Source organism: Armigeres subalbatus, unplaced genomic scaffold, assembly GCF_024139115.2.
Source record: "Armigeres subalbatus isolate Guangzhou_Male unplaced genomic scaffold, GZ_Asu_2 Contig326, whole genome shotgun sequence".
In the NCBI taxonomy this organism is placed as follows: Eukaryota; Metazoa; Arthropoda; class Insecta; order Diptera; family Culicidae; genus Armigeres; species Armigeres subalbatus.
In genome coordinates this window covers 64,127-80,585 of record NW_026943071.1, presented here as the reverse complement: position 1 = coordinate 80,585, position 16,459 = coordinate 64,127, and the positions used below count along the sequence as shown (strand labels likewise).

The 16,459-nt window shown below is 39.9% G+C and overlaps 1 protein-coding gene across 3 annotated transcripts in view; it reads left to right on the top strand.

Moving 5' to 3' along the window:
- Positions 1-16,459, top strand: part of LOC134204004 (prestin-like) — a 75,820-nt gene that overhangs the window by 38,896 nt on the left and 20,465 nt on the right. For all 3 annotated transcript variants that reach the window (XM_062678844.1, XM_062678841.1, XM_062678843.1), the window contains exon 2: positions 15,569-16,459. In XM_062678844.1, coding sequence (XP_062534828.1) covers positions 16,413-16,459 — 47 coding nt within the window. In that variant the 5' untranslated portion in view covers positions 15,569-16,412. The remainder of the gene's footprint in view (positions 1-15,568) is intronic.

Here is a 16,459-nt window from a genome sequence, read left to right as displayed (position 1 = left end):
TTTTTGGTAGTACAGAAAAAGGACTATCCACAAAGTACGTTACGCCTTTAGCGGGGAGGGGAGTTCAGAGCAGCGTGACGATACTTACAAAAAATTTAGAAGTTTGTTATAAAAATCGTGACCAAGGGGGGAGGGGGGTTGAAAATCGCAAAAGACGTACTTTATGGATCTCCCCAAAGTGCATTTCATTTTGCTCCTTTTATTAAATAGATTTTATACTCATTTGTACAAGCACTTCGCGCGTTAGACAACGCTACAAATGACTTTAAGCTTCTTGTATTGTAAACCCTTTCGCTGACTTTAATAAATACACTCAGAAATAGATCAAACATGTAGCAATGTTTTATATTTGCTAAGTTTATACTAAGCTGGCTTAGAAAAGTAGTTTATTTAGGATTAAAACGTTATAACTACATACATAAAGGTTGTACGGAGGTTATACTTATCGGGCATAAACTGCACATAAACGAAGTTGGAATCAACAAGGAGAAACGCTGTTAGCATAGACTTGCTCTTACCCACGTTTCAAAATTGGTGTGGACAAAATATTGCGAATGCCAAGGAAGCACCAAACTTTTTACTTAAAGCAGGGATGTTCTTAGATTTTTGGCATTAACTTTGGAGTTTAGTCGAGATTTGCAAAGTCATTCAAGCTTGTCTGTGATTGAAATGCGGATTCCGACAGTCCAATCGAACAGTAGCTGACGTTGATGGTGGCATGATCGGTTTTGATTTGCAATAGTCCAAATTGCTTCCCGCAATTGTAATCATCCATACTGACAAGCGATAGATTGTCGCCAACAGCCACCTATCAATGTTACGCCTAATCAGTATAGAAGCATTCACTAGCAAATATTTGCCATTCCCGTTTGTGACCAACCAGTTTTGGAAACTGGAACCGCATTGTCTTATCATAGCGAAGTATGCTTAGTCGAGAGGGACTGACTGACTTTGCGATAACGACTACGTGTTAGATTATAAACAATTTGTAGCTTAGGGTGACGGAAAGTTTTACCGTCAATAGTCCAATTTTCAATATGCGTCTTACACTCATTCATCATCTCAATTTGTGAGAACGAGTCTCTGAAGTACATCATCCCGATGGATGTTTTCAAGCAAAAGTAACTGCTTTATTTAGTTCCCAAACGTATAGTAAGAATTAGTGCTTTGACGGTAATTCCAACCTTAGCCCTATTAGCACTTTTACTCTGGTGAACATCAAAGGTCAGTTTTACTCCAGATAATTTACCTACTTTTACTTGTTTATGGCGATGGCACAAACAAGATGACGAAGTGGAATAATTACTTCAAATAATGTAGGAATAATATTTGGACAGTCAAATATTTGTATTTAGAGCACGAGAATACTTGATAGAAATATTGTTTTCGGTGACTTGCATTGCAGCATTTGCCAGTCTACCACACTGAATTTTAAGTTTAGCCAGTTTTCGAACTACGGCATTTTTTCTCTGAAAATTCAATATTGTGAAATTTTTTCGAGGTATCTATACCAGTTGCTGAATTTGTCTGTCCTTAGACAGTTCAAAGACTGAAAATTCAAGATGAAATGACTGTTTGGGATAAGGTATCTGATCAAATGTGTTAAGGACTGCAATAGACCGAATAAGACATTTGGCCGAATAGGACATTTGGCCGAATAGATCATTTGAAAAGTGAGAAATAGGATGTGAAAAGTGAGACGTCTCGCTTCTCACTACTCATTTCTCACTTTTCAAATGACATGTTTGGCCAAATGTTCTATTCAGCCAAATGTCCTATTCGGTCAATTATCATATTCAGCCATATGTACTATTTGGCCAAATGTCCTATTCGACCAAATGTCCTATTCGACCAAATATCCTATTCAGCCAAATGTCCTTTTCAGCCAAATATCCTATTCGGCCAAATATCGTGTTCGGACAAGTATCCTGTTCGGCCAGATGTCCTATTCGGTCAGATTTCCTATTCGGCCAAATGTCAAAATGGGCTCAAAACTTACAGCTAAAATACATTTTTATACGCAAAACACGTGCAAAAAAACTAACTTATTTTAGGGGAACATAACAGCAACTGATTGCTCACACCAAGTTGCATTCGACGGGGAATTTCGCCCATAGTTTTCTATTGAAAATTGGCCAAGTCGAACTATGGGATCGAAGAGTATTGAAAAATGAGCGCTTTTCAGCTATTAGTGTCATTCAGAAAAAAATCTTTATTAGATTTATCAAAAACAACATGTGGGCAGAAGCCACGAGTTTAACTAAAATTAAAGACAAAAAATCAAAAAAATAAACTGTATATACGCATGAGAATGTTTTTGATGACAAGAAATGTTTCTATGGTGACCGTCTTCTTAATAAATTGCGAATGTAAAAAAAAATCCAAGAATTAACTTCTGCGATCATGATTTTCTTAATGGTTTGTTTAATGACTGCTTTTCAGTTTATTGCTTTCATGGTTTTCGTGAAATATTAGTTATATTATAGTTTTTATAAATAATCTTCGATTTCATATTCAGTAGAAAAGGCTGCTGATCGATATATTTTTGTGGTTCGGTGTATCTCGTGGTTTTAACTAGCTTTTTTGTTAAATCTTGCGCAATGCAAAGGAGAAAAATCATATTACTTTATTGGTTTTAATGCCTATATGCAAAGTATTAATAAATAATTACGAAAATTTCTAAATACTTAAACAATTGTCAATATATATATATATTTTTTGCAACCCTTCCTTGTTTCAAGTTATGATCATTTAAATAAAAAAAAATCTTTTTTGAAGCTGATCTACACCCGAATGAGAAATTTCCTATCTATGACTAATCGTTATATCTAATAGTGTCGTATATTTGAAGGCATCGTTACCTAACCCATCATTTTCCCTGTTGATAATCAGTGTGATATGTCGTGATTAAAAGTTGTGCAAAATACTTTGACACCTTCCACCCTGGCGCGTGTTCTGATCATTGTGAAGTATCAAATTTATCAATTGGATGTGCTAATTATCTGGCTGTGATTTTTGGCAATCAGTATACCGTGCGGGACTGAAATCCGTACAGCACCGAAGTCCGTCCTCATGAGATATCAATAAATTAAACGGAGTTAAAGGTAATTAATGTAGGAATAATTTATCTGATCTTGTTCAGATTCTTGACAGTAAGTTTTTAGGGCATAGAAATGGAAAGAAGAATTTGTAATTAAAACAACAAGAACCAAAAACAAATCGCCACCGCGCGGAGTTTTTTGTTAATTTTGTTTTCGGGTAAAGCATAATTACACCAAAAGTAACTGTGTTTTAATTGCTAATTGCGAATCATTACATAAGACAAGCGGAATACAAGTCGAATGGATCGCTTCTCAAAGTGCGTATCGGACTATTTACAGTGGTAGTTTAGCCAATCAGACTGCTTCAATTAAAATATTTAGGTAAAAAATAGCTGTACGGATTTTGATCCTTTGATTCAAAATCCGTCCACGATGGACGGATTTCGAGTCAGGAGTAGTTGATTTTTTTTATTATTTTATCATGTTTTTTGTAGTTTTTAATGAGTAAATGTGAAACACTTCAAAAGTAGAAGCCTCAATGCTCCTGTGTCAATGACAAAGGTTTCATTTACATTCGATTCCTATTTTCTAATGACTTTTTCATATACTAAGGTGCTTAAGTGTGCGGATTTCGATGCCCCACGGTAGATAAAATTGCGTCGATCGATTTCAAAGGTGTTATTTACTTTGCGGCCCTTTTTGTCCACACGTTTCTAATTTTAGGAGATGCAAATTAAGGCGAATATAAAAATAATTGAAACCAGTTCGAAATCATAGCTTTTTGCTTTTTCCTAATGTGTGAAAATGGAAATTATTTTATATAAGTATGACTAATGATGTTCATAAGAGCACGCATAACCACTCTATACGCGATGTACCCACAAATAAAATCTATGATTGAATTGAATTTATCTGTGGACTCAAATAAGTAGTAACATAATTCATGTGAGGATTCAGTACAGTATCGTAAAGTATCAATAAAATATATTGTTATTAGATTTGTACCAATAGATGTACCAAAACCATAATGGGATTCACAACTATAGGAACACGAATTAAAAAACTCCGCAACTATCGCAAAACTACTCCACACTTCTCAGTATACCTGGTCGGGGTTCTGCTAATTCGCACCAAGCGCCAATGACAAATTACCCAATTTTTCGCACAAGTGTACGCGTGGCAGCTCTAATTTATTTATTGATAGTATCGAAATTCCTCTACAAATTCCTAGCAATCGAGGAAATTTTATATTTAAATTGCGCACAAAAAGATTTGAATTATAATTCGTGTTCGTTTTACGATTATACATGAAAGTTATACATGAAAGCCAAATAAAGCTGTTTAGTGTGGCTTAGCAGAACCCCGACGACCTTGCCTTTCGTAAACTTATTGTCAAAGCGTAAGAGAACAAGAAAATAATATCCTAACTCTGAAAAGAAGTAGACTTCTGAAAGTCTCTGGGATTTAACCACAGACATGTCTGTGAATAAACAATTACGTCCTTCAAATTATTACTTATTTGCATTGTTTTATTTTCATGTTTATTTTGACAAATTTTATATCATTGACTAACAACAATTGCAAGGGGGGATTCGTGGGTGAACACTTTACCACGGATCGCTAGATATGACAAACTTACATAGATGATATGTCGGGACGTGAATCTTGTAAACGTCATTTCAAAGCGCGTACGCGAAAAGCGATTCAATTTACGTTCACTTGAATCGCAGTACAGTAGTTGCCAAGAAAATGCATTTCAACGCTATATAATTCGACCGAAAATCCGCGAAGTACCAAAATTTTTCACGGACAACATGCAATCATTTCCAACATACGATAGGATTTTCTCACCTCTAGCTGTAAGACAAAGTTATATGCAGGACGCCTTGAGGAATCTAGATACCTCAAAAGGACCCGGTGTGAACATTATATCTCCAGCCACTGTTCTTGGAAGAGTGACTTGACGATTGACAAGCTACTACTTGGCTTTCCCGATTGTATAACTGAAGTCGATTGCTTCGTCTGAAGTCATGTCACTTACTGTAAGCCGATGATCTGAAAATCTACAAAGTAATATCCTTTAACAGATACCAAGCTTAGTTTAACCAAGCACATCAGTATGACATTAGCAAATGCTTTCGCTGCTCTAGGTTGTATTTGCCGTAATACTGATTGTCGTACAGACAGATATTTATGCGCTTAATTCTGTTTTTGTTGTTGTTTAGTTCGTAAGATTTTAGCATATGTTATCTGTGTTTGGTCGCCTTACTATTCAGTCCAAATTCTCCTAATGAAAGGAAAAAAAGAAAGAGTCCAATGCTCTTTCTTTAGGTACGCTTTACGACATAAAAAAAATCTCTGAACCTTCCTGATTACGCCAGTCGATGTAGGCTCACAGATCTTGAAACATTACGCGCTGATACATATAAAATAGCAAAGAATGTTTATTTTTGATTTTATCAAAGCACCCGTCTTTTGAATACTCCGAGTGCTTGCAAGTCCTCCTCGAATATTGTCCATGTTTCATGTCCGTAGAGGACAACCGGTCTTATAAGCGTCTTGTACATGACACATTTGGTGCGGTGGCGAATCTTTTTCGACCGCAGTTTCTTCTGGAGCCCGTAGTAGGCCCGACTTCCACAGATGATGCGCCTTCGTATTTCACGACTAACGTTGTTGTCAGCCGTTAGCAAGGATCCGAGGTAGACGAATTCCTCGACCACCTCGAAGGTATCCCCGTCTATCGTAACACTGCTTCCCAGGCGGGCCCTGTCGCGCTCGGTTCCGCCCACAAGCATGTACTTTGACTTTGACGCATTCACCACCAGTCCAACTTTTGTTGCTTCACGTTTCAGGCGGGTGTACAGTTCTTCCACCTTTTCAAATGCTCGGCCGACAATGTCCATGTCATCCGCGAAACAAATAAATTGACTGGATCTGTTGAAAACCGTACCCCGGCTGTTTCACCCGGCTCTCCGCATGACACCTTCTAGCGCAATGTTGAACAACAGGCACGAAAGTCCATCACCTTGTCTTAGTCCCCGGCGCGATTCGAACGAACTGGAGTGTTCGCCCGAAATCTTCACACAGTTTTGCACACCATCCACCGTTGCTTTGATCAGTCTGGTAAGCTTCCCAGGGAAGCTGTTCTCGTCCATAATTTTCCATAGCTCTACGCGGTCTATACTGTCGTATGCCGCCTTGAAATCAACGAACAGATGGTGCGTTGGGACCTGGTATTCACGGCATTTTTGAAGGATTTGCCGTACAGTAAAGATCTGGTCCGTTGTCGAGCGGCCGTCAACGAAGCCGGCTTGATAACTTCCCACGAACTCGTTCACTAATGGTGACAGACGACGGAAGATGATCTGGGATATCACTTTGTAGGCGGCATTAAGGATAGTGATCGCTCGAAAGTTCTCACACTCCAGTTTGTCGCCTTTCTTGTAGATGGGGCATATATCCCCTTCCTTCCACTCCTCCGGTAGCTGTTCGGTTTCCCAGATTCTGACTATCAGTTTGTGCAGGCAAGTAGCCAGCTTTTCCGGGCCCATCTTGATGAGCTCAGTTCCGATACCATCCTTACCAGCTGCTTTATTGGTCTTTAGCTGTTGAATGGCATCCTTAACTTCCCTGCTGGTTGGCTTCCATCGTCCGCTGAACTGACGTAGTCATCTCCTCCACTGCCTTGACTTTCACTGCCTGTACTCTCAGCGCCATTCAGATGTTCCTCGTAGTGCTGCTTCCACCTTTCGATCACCACACGTTCGTCCGTCAAGATGCTCCCATCCTTATCCCGGCACATTTCGGCTCGCGGCACGAAGCCTTTGCGGGATGCGTTGAGCTTCTGATAGAACTTGCGTGTATCTTGAGAACGGCACAGCTGTTCTATCTCCTCGCACTCCGCTTCTTCCAGGCGGCGTTTCTTCTCCTGAAAAGGCGGGTCTGCTGTCTCCGCTTCCGTCTATAACGTTCCACGTTCTGCCGGGTACCTTGTTGCAGCGCGACCGCCCTAGCTGCGTCCTTCTCCTCCAGAATCTGTCTGCACTCTTCGTCGAACCAATCGTTCCGTGGACTTCGACCCATATACCTGACGTTGTTCTCCTTTGCGTCGTTAATGGCTGCTTTAACTGTACTCCAGCAGTCCTCAAGAGGGGCCCCATCGAGCTCACCCTCTTCCGGCAACACTGCCTCGAGATGCTGCGCGTATGCAGTGGCGACATCAGGTTGCTTCAGTCGCTCTAGGTCGTACCGCGGCGGTCGTCGGTACCGAACATTGTTGATGACGGATAGTTTTGGGCGCAGTTTAACCATCACCAGATAGTGGTCAGAGTCGATGTTAGCGCCACGATATGTCCTGACGTCGATAATGTCGGAGAAGTGCGTCCATCAATCAGAACGTGGTTGATTTGTAATTCTGTCTGCAGTGGTGATCTCCAGGTGTACCGATACGGGAGGCTGTGTTGGAAGTAGGTGCTACGAATGGCCATATTCTTGGAGGCGGCGAAATCAATTAGTCGTAGGCCGTTTTCGTTCGTCAGCCGGTGAGCGCTGAACTTTCCAATAGTCGGTCTAAACTCCTCCTCTTGGCCAACCTGAGCGTTCAAATCTCCTATGATGATTTTGACGTCGTGGCTTGGGCAGCTGTCGTACTCACGTTCCAGCTGCGCGTAGAATGCGTCCTTATCATCATCAGTGCTTCCGGAGTGTGGGCTATGGACGTTGATTATGCTGAAGTTGAAGAACCGGCCTTTGATCCTCAACCTGCACATTCTTTCATTGATCGGCCACCACCCGATCACGCGCCTTTGCATATCGCCCATCACTATGAAAGCTGTTCTCAGCTCGTGTGTTGCCGCAGCTCTGGTAGATGGTATGATTACCTCGAAACGTTCGCACCATTGATCCCTTCCAACCGATGCCGAATCCACGGTCCTTGAGCACATCGGCGAGTATGCGTGTGCTCCCGATGAAGTTGAGAGATTTGCAGTTCCACGAACCGAGTTTCCAATCGCTAGTCCCTTTTCGTCGCAGTGGTCTTCGCCGATGGTTCCGGTCCGTACTCTCTTGTTGATTGTTCGTTGCTTATGATTTTTTTTTGGCTGGCTTGCAGGGCCTGACACCAAACCCCCTAAATTTCCGGAGGACCATTCCTCCTTATTTCCGGTGGACCATGGTGCACAGTTTCACTTAGAGTCCCTCGCTGGCACTCGGACGATGATCAGCCGCCCCTAACATGGAGAACAGACGCTGTTGTGAGCCGATCCTGACATGGAGAACAGACGCTCAATAAGATTTGCACCTCCGGAGAGGAGCAAACCCCCCCTTCCCTGGCAGCATACGACCATAGTTCCCACCGGGGTTGGTTACCCGATCTTCCCTAAGGTTGCTCGTATCCAGGCCAGCACCGCGGGGAGGTAGGGATAGGAGTTGCTGGGTAAGAGGCTAAGGACCGCGAGATGGGGTCTATTTTATTCCTTCAGGTACGCGAAGTACCAATGGTACGCTTTACCCAGCATTTGCCGTGCCAAATGTCATTGCAACTAATGCAGTTGTTTCCTGGATGCTCTTCTCCCGAGTGAGTTAGCGACAAGAGTAATAGATTGATTATCCTTGCTCCGAGTAAAAGATCACCTATTCGTCGACTTCAAAGTCGAATTCGACATAATAGCTAAGGAGGAGGTAATGCAAATGTGGGCCCTCCTTAGCCGTGCGGTAAGACGCGCGGCTACAAAGCAAGACCATGCTGAGGGTGGCTGGGTTCGATTCCCGGTGCCGGTCTAGACAATTTTCTGATTGGAAATTGTCTCGACTTCCATGGGCATAAAAGTATCATCGTGTTAGCCTCATGATATACGAATGCAAAAATGGTAACCTGGCTTAGAAACCTCGCAGTTAATAACTGTGGAAGTGCTTAATGAACACTAAGCTGCGAGGCGGCTCTGTCCCAATGTGGGGATGTAATGCCAAGAAGAAGAAGGTAATGCAAAGAGCAGAGATCGATAAGAATGATACGATTTTATCGAAGTCCGTTCAGCTACTTGGCGTAGTCAACGACATTTATATTATTGCACAAGGAAGTCTACATCAGATTGTAGAGTCATCAACACGTTCACGTTGACGTAGCTCATGACAGAAAGAGGCTCACTCACCCACAACGAGTTTGTAGCGGTTGTGAAGAAACCGAAATGGTAGATGAGTTGTTTACTTGGGCTCACTGGGGTCTGCTGCAAACGATACCAACAAACAAGGATGTTATCGATCATTTAGTAATTTGCGTTCCATCATTTAGTAGTATGTCAATAACTCATTCCAGAAGCTGAATTTCAAAATGTGTTGTATGGCGGACTCCTAGTGCGAAGGTTTTTCTACAACTTTGTCAAATGGTTCGTTGTTTGAATTCCATTAGTAACGGAGTTATAGCTATAGTTTCAGTAACTTAGACTAAATGATAACAAAATTGCAATGTATAAACTGATCGGACAGGACAGTCTTCATACCGTATCGAATAACAACGGCCAACGCACTGTGCATAAACTTTCACTTTCTTCCCCCGCAAAACTATCCACATGGAGACATTCTAATCGATGGTAAATTCTTCTCCGACATCACGAACATCTGCATTTACAGCAGTGCTGACCACTACCTCGTTACAGTATGCCTGTGTTCAAAACGGTCGACGGTGTACAACACGCGTCGGAATCGAGCGCCACTGCTTAACATTGGGCGGTTACAAGATGGTAGACTTGACCAAAACTACGCACAGCTGCTGGAAGTGGCAATCCCAATGGAAAAGCAACTAATGGCAGCTTCTCTTGAAGATGGCTGGAGAGATATTTGATCCAACAATAATGGTAGTACCGCAACCGCTGAACAAGAAACAGTACCATTGTATCAGAGATATGACTGGTAAGAAATTTCCAGATCTCCATGAAATCCAGTAGGAGATTGGCCGGCTGAAAAACAACACAGTCCTTGGGGTTGATCATCTTATTCATCGGCTTCAAAGCTGCATATGATACAATCAATCGAGACCAGATTTAGCAGCTAATGCATGAACACTGGTTTCCGTATAAGCTGACACGGTTGATCAATGTGAAGATGGATCGGGTGGTGTGCGTAGTTCTAGAAGAAAATCTTCCAGATGATCGTACGAATTGATGATCATTTTGCGTTTCAATCAAAAACAAGATTAAAAGAGTGGCGATTCACAAAAATTGTATTGTACAGTGTGATTTTTTTTTTAAATTATCCTATTGATTTTTCTTTTTTTTTTGCATTTCAGAGCTTGAACAATTCACATTCAGCATTCTCATAATTTACACAGGGCCTTTCTTAGCCGTACTGTAAGATGCAAGTCCAAAGCAAGTCCATGCTGAGGGTGGCTGGGTTCGATTCCCGGTTCGGCTCAGGAAATTTTCCGGTTGGAAGTTTTCTCGACTTCCCTGGGCATAAAAGTATCATCGTGTGTTAGCCCCTAATATACAAATGCAAAAATAGTAGGCTTGGAAACGTCGCAGTTAATAGCTGTGGAGGTGCTGGGGTGGTAATGTCCCAGTGGCGAATGTAAGTCCAATAAGAAGAAGAAGAAGAACTTGAATAACTTGTTTTACGGAATTCGGGCAAAGTGTTTATCAGAAGTTGGAATATTTCCTTCTCAGAACGCGGTGAATTTCTTTTCGGATTCAAGGATAAGGACAAGGACAATTTACATTTCGGGATTCAGACTTCTAGCTTCTTGAAATTCTAACAATCTTTTTGAAGATCGCGGTGTTCTTGAAACGCGGAGAGACTCAAAAATTTTGCATTTTGGAACTCGAATAATTTGCGTTTTTGGGAGCCCATTCAATTTGAATCTCGATCTCGGCAGATTTGTGTTTCGCCATGAACCAGCACTTTCTAATTACAGTGCTGACAAATGGAAAATGTTTAAACATTTAAACGCATATTTTTCCAAAACTTATATGAGAAATATGTCTCAAAAGCAGTATGAAACCTATTAATTGATTGACTTCTTACTTATTATCCAATGGCTCCTTGAAGATCTCCTTTTTACTCGAAAGTGCTATATTCTGAATACCACCACTACCATCTCACTGAACATATATTCATCTCATCGCAAAACAAAGAAATAATGGCACCATTTTGGTCACTTCTTTTTGCTAATATTTCTGCTCACTGCTGAAAAAAAAAACAAAAAAAAAGAAAAAAAAATCTCTAAATCTAATTCCTTCTCATTGCTTTGTTTTTCATGGGATAAATATCGGAGCTATGAGATGAAGACCAGGAGCAGTAACCCTATTTACGGGGACATCCATTTCAAAGAAACACATTCACATTCGTTAAACTAAATTACTTATCTTAGTATGAAACTAAATATAAAATAATTTATTATGATGAACTTAACTTAACGAACGAACAACTTAACGAACTTTTTAGAATCCAATGTTGTGCCACCTCTTATTTTCAAGGGCACTATTATCAAAACTGAAGCAACAAGCAGTGTCATCTTTTTATTCTACGCTTGCTGCGTCGCAGTATAGCAAAAATAATAAGATGTCAGTTGTTTGTTGCTTTGTTGTTGAGATTATTGGTGCCTCTGAAAATGCGCGGTAAAATTTATTTGGATTTTGGCAGATTCATCTTAATATAAATATTGAAAAATCACCGCAATAGAGATGAAAAATATAATAGTTAAGTTAGTTAGACAGTGTTACGAAAAAGAAGAACAGTTTCTATTCAGCCATTGAAGAATAAGAGGAAATTTCGTATAAGAATTAAGCAGAGCCGTAGCGTGGACTCTCAGCGCCCTTGGCGAAACCTTTTTGAGCGCCCCTTTCTTACTAAGCAAAATAAGAGATTTATAATTCCCATTAATCGAAAATTTCTTGGAGCTCAAAAAGAGAGCTCCTTCACGCTGTCTTCTACCTGGAAAACCTGGAGATGTAAGGGAATTGACCGGAAAAAAAATCCTGGGAATATGATGGAATTCACACAATCAGAGAAATTCAATACCCGGTAATCAATACATCATGAGTGAAATTCTTTCAAAAGATGAAAATGATCCACAACTGTGAATAAATATACCAATCAAATCATACAATTAAAAATTAATTGAACATTTAAGGATCGTTGTTTCGACCTATGGGCAAAAAAAACCTGTTGTCATCGTTAAAGGAATTACTGGAGAAATCTAGGAATTTATTCAGGGAATCAATTAGGGATTTCTTCTTAAATTCTCTTCAGGAATGTATTAAAAATCAAAATTATCCACGTTTTTTTAAAGCAATTCTTGGGGAATCTACCGAAGAAATGTCTGGATCTGGAATTTTCGGAGGATTTTCCAACGGAATCACTAAAGGAGTGTATATAGGAACTTTTTTTTCTTAATTATTCCTGGAGGAGGAGTAATTTCTGAATGACTTCTTTAATGAATTCCCAAAAGAGAATCTGAAACAAATTTCGATTTTTGCTGAAAGAAGTTTCGAAAGAATTCCCGAAGAAATCCCGAATGGTTTTTCCAAAGGAAATCTTTAAAAAAATCAAGGGGATTTTGAAACGTAATCTCAAAAAATCCTGAATGAATTTACAAAAACAAATCCTCAGATGGATTCCAAAATTAATTTACCAATCAATTTCTGATAGATTTTTATGGAAATTATAAAAAAAACTTCCTAAGGTTCAAAGGATTTTTTTTCAAGATTTACTAAATAAAATTGTCCAGGAATTACCGAAGAAGTTAATGGAGGAATTTTTAAAGAAATACCTGGAACAATTTCCTTCAGGAAATCCAGAAATAATTTCCGAAGAAATTCAAGAAAGAATTTATTAACATTTCGTAAACATTAAGTAATTCGTATAGGAATTTCCGAAGTAAATTTTTGAATGATTTCTTTCCTGGATGGGGAGAACTGAGGAAACTCCTGAAGGTGTTTCCAAAAGAATTCCTTAAAATGTTTCTGAGGAAATTGCTAAAGGGATTTCTGAAGAAACTCTTAAATGAATTTTCAAAGGCATTTCCAAATGATTTTCTGAAGGAAGTTTTCTGAATTTTCTCTAAAGAAATTATCGAATTAAAATCAAAATAAATTTCTAATATCTGAAGAAATCTCCAAAATATTTTTCGAAAGTAGGTATTTTCGATGGATTTTTCCAGAACTTTTTTGAAGTGTTGCCTAAAGGAATTTTATTGGCTTTGTTTTTGGTAAATTGCCCCTTAACTTATAAATCTGATCTATTTCTTAAAGCTGAAATCTTGATTTCGGCGCCTCCTAAGGCCTGGCGCCCTTGGCTGGGGCCAACCTGGCCAACCTCACGCTACGGCGCTGGAATTAAGATTTGCGTCTGTATAACATGACACGAAAATAATATGTACCGCGTCAATGCCTTTCAATTTCGCCTCAAAATTCACAATGTTCCGGCAAGTCGATAATAGATATGTTCAAACGTCATCACCACCAGTCCCACATGTTTCACATTAATCTTGCTAGCGCCTCCTTCAATGCTGGACAAGTAAATTGCGTAAATTGTTTGCCCTCCGATTTAGTTTGTTGGGATGCAATGAATGCGATCTCGTCAATTGCCTTCATATGAAGGCTGGGAGAAGAAACTTGAACTGAGTGACGATAAGGGGGGGTTGGATTACGAATCTAGGAATCGTGTGCACTAGATTAGATCTGGTATGTTTCTAATCAGTTTATTGTGCTCGCTACGGATCGGGATTTGAACTCTTGTTTTATAATACGATGTGATACACTTATCGTTGGCCCCGCGCTTGGCGCAGGTCTAGAAGAAAACAATTCACGGTAATAACATGGACCCGCGACGTTAGACATAAGGACGCATAAGTATGTTAGGCATAATGGACGTTAGGTATAGTAAACGTTAGACATAGCTATGCCTTTTTTATGTCATGGGCGGTTCTTTGGGTCATTTTATGTCTGAAGTCCATTATGCCTTACGTACATTATGCCTAACGTCCATGCCTAATGGGGTATCCCCAATTAATTACACTCTCTTGCTGTTAAACTCCCTCATCATTTGATTTAAATGCAGTCTCTCTGAAGTTGTTTTTACGATTTGAATCGACTACCGTTAGAATTGTTTGCTTCGTAAATTTCTTAAATTCAAAATACACACATTCACGTGTTTAGTCAATTGGTTTATGATACTTGTAATATTTTATACGATCATTATTATATCGAAAACCACAAAACGTTTAAATTCCATGTGATTCACCGTTGGTACACTCACGCGGGTGATGGCTTGGTGATTCATTTTGTTTCGCTTAATGGCATTGAGAAGAACGAATTAGTTTTGCCATTCAGCTGAGACTATTATCAAGCTGTTCAAAATTGAAATGAGTATCAAACTTGAGTATTATTTTTAATTGTCGAACTGAGAGTTGGCATTTATCTGAAATAAATATTTGTTTTCTTTTTCCAAAAAAAATCCTAAATTTCAAGTTCAAAAAATGAAATAATCCTAAATTAAATTGTGGGCAAAAAGCAAGGTATTGCAATGCTGCACAGACTCTATCAATCGGATAACGAATCGATTATTTCTGAACTAACTAAAAAAATACCTCACGTTTCCCCCAACGTTACTTTTCGAACACTTTTAAATCTAACAAGACAAGCCCAGTATTACATAAGCCCACATCTCTGATCGTACGCCATATGACATTAATCACCAATTTCCCTTTCCCGCGGGAATTTTACGGTTAGTTTAATAGCTATTTTGTAGCAACGTGCTACTATTCCTCTCATCCTCGATTATTGTGTTACCTTCATTGAGAAACATGTGCGCGACATTTAGAATATTTAATAGAAATTAAAATCAAACTGGATATTCCTACAGCAAGAATGCTGTACTAAGTTGCGTATCGTTAATCGAATGCGATGTTAGGAAGAATAAATAGAATCTAACTTCTATTGACACGTGTCTCCAATCTAATAAATAATGAATGCTGGTTTCTTTAGCTATTGTTGTACTAATTGATTCCATTTTTAGATTTTGTTTCTTATCTTGATGTGTCAGGCATCTTTCGAGACTATTGTGACTAAACAAAAAAAAATTATTCAAGATATCTTTCAGGCTTTGAAGACATATCACCGGCTGTCGTATAAATGACAAGTCGGTTTTGATTTCTGGATTAGTGAAGCATTTTTTCGTTTGGAGTTCATTGACAAATTGCCCAAATTTGCAACAATGTGTTGTATTTTACTTCGAAGATTTTCAATTTTCAACTGTAAGAGTCATTTAGAACAATAAGTTGAACGCTGACAAAAGGCTAACATGTTTGAAGCAGAAAACTTGCTAATGCTAAAAAAAGGAAGAAGATATCTTCACGCTTTTATAAAACTTTTCTCCAAATTATATCACTTCAAATGACGCTCATGCGACGTACTGTTTATTTGCCTCTGCGTATGTTTATGCCACCTGCCATTAATCACGCCTATTACACTCATTACACCAATTAAACTCAGACTTATAACCTTGCTTTCGTCTTTCTTGTTATTTCCCAGATTGGTCGGGTCCAGAACCGTTAGAATTGTCACCGAATCCATCCGGAGAACGTCTGACTAGCCCGGAACTGGCGCCGCAGTTCTCTTCGCAGTTAGTACGACCGTAGTCAAATAGTAAATAATACAACTGTTTCTGTAATCGAATCGCAACAGCTGACCGCCGCACCGAGTATCTGAGCTGTGCGCTGAGAGAACGAGGAAAAAGCGAGAGCACCAACCGATTGGTCATTAGTTGTCGATCGTCTACGGCAACGCGTGCACATGCCGTATAGTGAGTGTCGGGTCGGGAGGCGCCTACACTTCACAAGATCGTGTCCACAGTGTGCTTAGTGTAGCGTGATTAGCCGTCAGCATCATCACCATCCATCATCATTGGCAGACGAAAGACGCAGCTCTTATCTCGAAGAAAATCAGCACTCTACAGCTTCAGCAGGTTCCGCAGACAGTCAGTCGGTCCGGTCAGTCACGCGTTTGATTGTGAACCACACAACGCGTGATCGAACTAACCTACGCACAGCTGAGGCTACAGTCAGTGAGGGTGAAGAATCGCACCAAAGAACGTTCTGCGGATAGTCGAAACTCCGATTGGAGGAGTCTGCTAGGGAACCCAGTGTTATGCAAGTGAGCGCAATCTAATGTAATCAAGAAGACGGGTAGCAGTGCAGAAGTGTGCTCAGCGTGTTGTTGACAAACTTGTGCGATCGAAAACGATCGAAAGCGAGAGTGTGATAATCAACGGCAACTGAAGCAAGATTGGCGAATTTTGCGAAATTTGGCTTGACTGGAAGAAATTTTTCTGTGCGCGTTAAGTTAATTGAAGGCTCCACGTTAGAAGCCTAATATAATGCTGAACCAGAAGAGTGGGATCAGTGGCGAAATTTCGAATGTCAG